This window comes from Parus major, chromosome 21 (genome assembly GCF_001522545.3).
Source record: "Parus major isolate Abel chromosome 21, Parus_major1.1, whole genome shotgun sequence".
Taxonomy (NCBI): domain Eukaryota; kingdom Metazoa; phylum Chordata; class Aves; order Passeriformes; family Paridae; genus Parus; species Parus major.
In genome coordinates, this window is record NC_031789.1 from 5885245 (window position 1) to 5892839 (window position 7595).

Sequence of the window (7595 nt, forward strand, 5' to 3'; positions counted from 1 at the left end):
GAAAGGAGAGAAGGAAAAGGAGAGAAGGAAAAGGAGAGAAAGAAAGGAAAGGGAATTGTGGATACCAGAGGGCTCAGGAGCTCTAAGATTGATGTTTAAGGAAGTTCAAAAACGATTCAAAACTATCTAGAAACCTAAAGAGCGACCTAAAAATCCCAAGAGTGGCTTTCACCTCATTTTACCTCCGAAAACAGTGTCTAGCAGAAGACAGATATGGAGGTGGAGCTTAAAATCCCCCAAATTAATCCACTTTTCCTTAAAGGAGCGCTTTTATTTGAATTTCTGGAGAAAGTTGGGGCAGTTGGCAGCTGTCAGAGCCCCTGTCAGGCTGCTGAAGGTTCTGGGAGGAGTTGGATGAGAAATGCTTTGGTTTTGTGCCAAACCCCCCTTTTTATTTCAGTCAGAGCTCATCTCACTGAGGCAGACGCTGGTTTCAAATAGAAATCAGCCAGAATTAATACTAATACTGATACTAATACTAATAATTGCATACCCACTTCAGAGCATTTTGCCACTGCCGTTTATGAGACCCTCCAGTGAGAGGTGGAAGAGTTAATTATTCTCAGTCTTTATGGTGGTAGAGCTCCTGTACATGCTGTGGCCACCGGGAACAGGATTCAGGAATTCCTGTCTCCTATCCTGACCTCTGGAAATGCCATGGAAATCTCTTTGGCCCATGGAATTATCCAGGGCAGATCTGGAGCATCCCTGCAGTGCCACATCTTGTAGCAGCCTGATTTGGGTTCAGCAGAGCTCCAGCTGCTCCAGGGCGGGATAAAGAACATTTTCTGGGATCTGAGCATTCCAGAAGCTCCCTTCCAACCTCATCAGGCTCACTCAACCTTTCCCTGGCTGTGCAAGATGTTTCTGGGGGGGGAGCTGTCACTGCAAGGCAGGGATTTGCAGTTTCCCTGGATCTCACAGTCATTTCTGCTGCTGCTCCCCCAGTGGGGTTTGTTCCCTCTGAATTCCTGCTGGAAGGAGTTTTTAGGAATTCCTCAGTAGGTGCCAGAGCTCTGCTCCCCCAGTGGGGTTTATTCCCTCTGAATTCCTGCTGGAAGGGGTTTTTTAGGAATTCCTCACTCAGGTGTTGGCAGCACAAGGTGCCAAAGCTCTGCTTTGACTGTGGCACTCCTGATTTATGATCCATCCGAAGGGGGAGAGATTTGGATGCTGGGAACAGCTGGGAACAACTGGAACAGCTCCGGGGAGCTCCGGATTCCCTCCTTTCCAGCTGGGAGAGGCTTTTATGGGAGCACAGGAGATTTTAGGGTGGGAATTGGCTCCCATGTGTGAGAGCCACAAATCAGCTGGAGCTGGCAGCGGTGCAGGAAGAGGGAGGGAAGCTCTCCGGAAGCATTCCTGCTCCTGCAGCAGGGATTTCTTCCCATTGACTGCCCTGGGAGCTGGCTGGGATCCCACTGGGATGAGCTCACTCTGAGCTGTGAGGAGCTGGAGCTGCTCTGGGGGAACTTCAGCAAGGAAGGATCTCGGAGATGCTTTTTAGATGGTGACTGAGAGAGGTTTTATGTATAACTTTTTTGTCTAATTTTCTGCATCATTTTCTGCCTAATTTTTTGCCTAATTTTCTATACAATTTTCTGTCCAATTTTCTGTCTAAACACTCATTTGAGAGACCAAACGAGCCCTCCCCACACACAATTCACCCTGCAGAAAACCTCTTTATTTTCCTGACCATAAAACCCCTCAGTCTATCTGTTATTGTGCCTGAATTTCCCTGACGGAAAAGGGAGGAAAACCAACTGCACTTCCCAAGGAAAATGAAGGCCGTGGTTAATTAAGGTAGCTTTGCCAGCTGGGAGGATGAGTGGCCGCTTTTAGAACACTTAATAGTGGGAATTACAGTTTTTATGCTTTTGTTTCCCATCTCCTGGTGGTTGCCAGAGGTAACTGAGCAATTTCAGGTCACGTTTATTGCTTTTTAATCCCCATTTTGGGGTCGGGTTTCTGCCTGTGTTGGTGTCAGGGAACAAAGAAATGCCAAGCAAAGCACGGCCGCTATTCCAGCCTGGAGGAAAAGCAGGAAAATGCAGCCAGACCTCTCTGGGAATGTCTGCTGATCACTTCATGCCTCAGCTGTGGTAAAAGGAGATTATTTCATGCTGAATTTATCCATGGAATCCATGGCTGTGCTCACTTGAGAATCCCTGGCTCCTGCCAGAGGTGGATTCCTCATGGAATGCTCACAGTCTCCATGGGAAGGGATTTGATGAATTTAGGGATCTAAATTGGATCAGTTTAGGGATCCCAGCTCTGTTAGGTCTAATCATTGCTCCAGCCACCACCCAGCTCTTTTTAAAGCTGTTACAGGAGCCAGAGGTGGTGAAAATCCAACTAAAAAGAGAATTTGTGGCTGTCCTATCCCAGCCCCTCGCTTGGGGGAACATTTTCCCTTTGGTTTTGTCCATTCTCCTCTCAAAGCACAGCCTAGAAAATCCAATTCTGGCCTCCCACACAGCCCCGGCCTCATCCTGTGCTGCCACCAGCTCGATCTCTGCAGCAGTTTTCCAGGGATCCTTCCCCTGGATCCCTTTGGGATGCAGTTGATTGGGATCCTGGCTGGAGCTGGGAACAAGTCAGAGGAGGCAAATTCCATTCTTAGAGCTCAATATTCTCATCCCCATGGAACAGAAAAACGTTTCCAGTGAGATTTTGGCCACATTTGGTGGATTTTTGCTGTTTCTGAGCCATTTCTCTAAAACACAAAGCAGAATGCACAAAACAGAGCCCTCTGGGCTGCGGGGAATCGCTGCTGCTTTCTCCCTGGCAGAGGAGAGAGCCTCATCTCTTCAGTGGGAAGGGCTTTGGATGAGGCCAGGGATTGTTTTCCCTCCCCTCCTGCTGGAAAAAAGCCTGGCAGAGCTTCAGCAGGAAGAGCAGAACATCAGGAAACGCGCAGGGCACGGAGCCAGGCCGTGGCTCCAGCTGCTCCAGGGCTGCCCAGCCATCGGCCCATCACTCGATTCCATTTCTGTCAGGGTGAAAAGATCCCATTCTTGGCCGAGCTGGATTCCTGCAGCTGGGAGAGGCTGTGCTGAGCATCCTGGAGTGCTCCTGGGATTTGCTCAGGGAGCACAAATGCTGTGGGATGGGATGGGATGGGAATGGATGGGAAGCAGATGTGGATTCCCATTCCCAGATTCCTCTGGGGATGGAGCAGCTCGGCAGTGCTGAGGTGGCATTTCCTCATCCCTGAGGAGTCATTCCAGGTCCTCAGGCTGCTTGTGTAACTTACAGGGCTCTGCCTTTCATCCCTGACACGCCGGGGGAGCAGTGGGAGGATGTAAATTTGGGAATGGAGCTGGCAGAGCCTTCAGCTTGTGAGCAGTGGCACTGGAATCGGTATTCCTCAAGGAAATACCAAAAAATTCCTTTTTCCTCCAGGAAAACAGGATCAGTGGGCTCTGGAATTGCACCAGCAAGAAGGAAAAGGATAATTTGACTTGGATGTGGTGAAGGATGGGAAATCAGGTGTTAATCAGGAGATGCAGAAAGAAAAATCCCTGAGCAGCAGAGCGGCTGTGTGGGAGGAGTTGGGATTGAATATTGGGATCCCTTTGCTTTTCACTTCCAGCTTATCCCAAATGGAAGTGTGGCTGTGCTGCCCCAGCCTCACCTCAGGCTCAGAGTTCCTCTCCCCAGGAATTTCCTTGGGATATAAAAATACCTGAAAAGGATGGATAAATGTCCCCCTCTGCTTCCTGGGACTCCCTTCCAGCCAAGTAAATCTCTGGCATCTCTGCCTTTGGATCCAAACCTTTTCCATCAAGCCCATACCCCAAATAAAAAGCTCAAATTTCTTGCCCTCTTAGCCACAGCCCCTCGTGTTCCCCCCTCAGCAGATCCCAGCCCCAGAAACGTCTCCCTCCTCCACAGAGTCCAGATTTATCCATGGGCTGGGATAAAAATGGGGAGTAAATTATAGATGCTCTCTCCATCTCCTGGCAGGAAATCTGCTGCCAGCCTGACTTTCAGATTGCAGATTTCACAATGGCTGCTCCTGCTTCCCTGGAAAGAAAAGCATTCCCGGAAAAACCAGCTCTTCCCTCTTTCCAAGCTGCTTTTTGTGTCCAGCTATCAGCAGCACAAGGAAACCGAGTGGAAAAATTGAATCTGGCAGCGGGAGAGCGACGCATGAAGGCACAGGAGTCCCAAACCCGGGGAACAAAAATAGCTGAGAGAGGGGAAAAAGCCTGAAAAGAGCCTTTTTAATGATTCCTTTTCTTTCCAAAAAGCTTTGCCCCGGGCACAGCCACGCTGCTGTTTGTGTGGGGCAGCCACGTGGGAGGCAGCAGAGCAGGAGCTCCGCGTTATTCCATGGAAAAGCTCCTTGGTTTTTTTTTAATTTTTGTTTTTTGGCTGTGTTTTTCAAGGGCTGGTGGTGGCAGATTGATGGTAGCCAGAGCCCTGGGCATTGGGTTCCAGCCTGGATTTCATTTTCCAGGGAGTTGGAGGGAGTTTAGGATTCTGCTGGGATTCTGGAGGATGCTGGAGGAATAAGAAGGGACAACCCAGCAGTTTTTCACTGGAGAATATTCCTGGGATGAAGACACCCAGAGCCTCAGAGTTAGCACAAATCCAGATGGTTCCTGCAGGAATTCTGCTGTTCCCCTTGGATTGGGGGTGTCCTGTCCTTTTCCTGAGAGCAGGACCAGCTCATGTCCCTCCAAATCCTGTCCCTGCAGCTGGCACAAGCTCAGGGCTGGGTTTTTTCAAACCTTGGATGGAATATAACAGGAACCAACCTTTTAAATCCTGATCCCACAGACCTAAGAAGCTCCCTGAATAAAATTTGGATTTCAAATCCTTGGTGCCAGGGGGTGGTGGGAGGCCTGACCACATTCCCAGGTGTGTGGTTAAAGAAATCAGCAGCCGAGAGCTCTGCTGGGAACGCTCTCAGCTCTGCACAGCTCTTTGCTGGACTCTGGCCTCCCAAAAATCCTTCCAGAGCCACATTCCTGACTCTGGGAATGCCTCCTGCAGGTGGCTGATGTCATGGTGATGTTTCCCTTGGAGAGGGAGGCCCGCTGACCTTTGCAGCTGGGCTCTGGCAGCCCCTCGCTGTCACATCTGCCCAGTGACGTGGAAAAGAGGCAAATCCCAGAATCCTGGAGTGGATTTCTCCCTGTCCAAGCAAAGCCCCACGTGTGTGGAGGAGCCTTTTAGTGTTCAGAGGCCAAAGGGCTGCTCTGTTTCTGTTTGAGTGGTGGTTCCTGAGGTTTAAAGGTGATAATTCAGCAATTCACGGGCAGCTACAGCCTAGAAATTGGGTTTGGTGGTGCTGGAGCAAGGAATTTGTGCCTGATGGGAATGTAGGGAGCAGTGGTTATCCCTGTGTGCTGTTAATTAACAGAACGAAGCCGCTAAATGAATTTGCTGGGGGTGTCTTCCCAGCCCACCTGAATTTCTCCATGGTGGAATCATCTCCATCTCTTTCCCCAGCCCTGGAATTCATTCCTGAGCCATTCAGCCCTAGACTTTTGGAGCAGCAGGAAACATCCAAGTGGGAATAACGAGTCCCTCCTCCTGTCCCTACAGCCCTCAGCCCCTCTGATCCTTGCTCACCCCTCCCTGGCCTCTTCCCCAGTCATCACGAGCCATCAATTAACCCTTCCTTGCTGCTAATTAATGACTCCTCCTTGCTGTTCTGTTGTAGGGCAACCATCGATGAGGTGGAAACAGATGTGGTGGAGATCGAGGCCAAGCTTGACAAGGTGAGAGCAGTTTGTGGCCTGAGAGGGACTGGGGGAGCCCCTGCTCAGGAATTGGGTCCCTTCAAGTGTTCCCTAAAACTCTGAGCCCATTTCCAGCTGTTAAACTGATGTTTAGGCTTGTCTCCAGGCCTGGGGTTTGGCAGGGCTGCTCTCAGCTGGGACAGGAGCCCCAGGCAGGCTCTGCTGGTGAATATTGACCTTCTTGTCCTGCTCTAGGGTCCCAGGGGGGTCCCACTGCCTCGGGGACTTCTCCCAGTGCTGGCTGTCCCCTCTCCACTGCCCTTGGTGACACTGGGTGGGCTGGGAGGTGTTTGGTGTCTTCCCAGGGACCCAAGGGCCACGTCCCAGATGCTGGATGTGCCCGGTGTTCAGCCAGGCCCTGCAGTGGGACCCTGGAAAGGCCCTCTCAGGGACCACTTTGGCCATTTTGCATTAGGCTGCTGATTCTTAAGACCCAGTTTTTAGTCCAGGTCTAAGCTTGTGATGGAAATTGGATTTTCCACCCCCACTCCTCCTCGTCTGAGAGGTTGTTTTTTTTCTAAACAAAAATAGAAAGACATGAATAAGAGGAGTCAGAAGAGCTGCTGGCTTTTTATCTGTGAGATTCCCCCCAGGCAGGCAGGGATGAAATCCCGAGTCTGAGGGAGAAGGGAGCTGGGTGGGAGCCACAAGCCCTGGGCAAGGCTGTGTCCTACAAAAGCCATTTCCCCATAAGCTGCTGGGAGTGCTTTGTCTGCACTGGTGGCACTGGGGGGGCTGCAGAGGGATTTGGGCTCTCTAAATTTAGAGAGCAGGGGGTGAAAACTGCTCTGATTGTGGCCCAGTGCCCTGTAGGGAGGGATTTGGAGTGCCAGGAGCAATCCTGGAGCTGGAAGTGCAGGAGTCACTGGCAGCCCCAGCTGGAATTTGCAGCTGGAGAACCACTGGGAATTTGTTCCAATTCAATTCCAATTCATTCCTCTGAGGGTAGCTTTGGACCAGACTCAATCATTCCCATTCCTAATAAATCAGCCTGGGATGGCCCAGCTCCTCTCCTGTGGGAGATACCCACCTTTTCCAGGTGGGAATGTTGCTCCCAAAGAGCTGCCAGGACTGGCCTGCCAAAGCCTGACTTTACTCTGCCTTTTCCTGTGCCCTGAACATTGGATTTATGAATTATTATCTTCCATCTCCTGTTCAACTGGAGGGAAAACACTGGTGATAATTCAGCCAAAGATTTCCCACATTTTATCCCATTTCCACTGCTCCCTTGGGGCTGGGGTTTGGGATTGGGGTCCTGAGCTGCTGGGGACACAGCCTTGGCCAGGGGGCTTTGTTTGCAGAGGTGCTCTGGAAGCTGCCACGTTGCAGGAGAGGCTGGAATTCCATTCCAGAGACTCCATCCAAGCCCCGAGTGCAGTCTGGGCTCCAGATGTGACAGGAACTGCAGCTGTTTGCTTTTCTTCCCAGGGTTTGGAGGGGACCTTGGAATTGTAGGGGCAGGGGCGGGTGTGAGCGAGAGCTGGAGGTGCAGATGGGCCACGTGTGACCCCAGATATTTTTATTTATGCACGCAGATCTCCTCTGCTCCTCTCCTCTCCTCTCGCCTTTTTACAGACCTTGTTCTGCAGTGCAGACAGAGCAGACCACAAAACAGACCCCAAAGCTTTGGGGCTGCAGGAACAGAACAAACCCCAAAACAGACCCCAAAGCTTTGGGGCTGCAGGAACAGAACTAAACCCCAAACCCCAAAACAGACCCCAAAGCCTCGGGGCTGCAGGAACAGAACTAAACCCCAAACCCCAAACCAGACCCCAAAGCTTTGGGGATGCAGGAACAGAACAAACCACAAACCCCAAAACAGACCCCAAAGTTTTGGGG

General features: G+C 51.0%; 1 protein-coding gene across 1 annotated transcript in view; it reads left to right on the plus strand.

Annotated features, from left to right (window-relative positions):
* ACAP3 (ArfGAP with coiled-coil, ankyrin repeat and PH domains 3) overlaps positions 1 to 7595 on the plus strand; it is a 70332-nt gene that overhangs the window by 24108 nt on the left and 38629 nt on the right. Inside the window, exon 2 of the mRNA XM_015648028.1 lies at positions 5678 to 5802. Coding sequence (XP_015503514.1) covers positions 5678 to 5802 — 125 coding nt within the window. The remainder of the gene's footprint in view (positions 1 to 5677; positions 5803 to 7595) is intronic.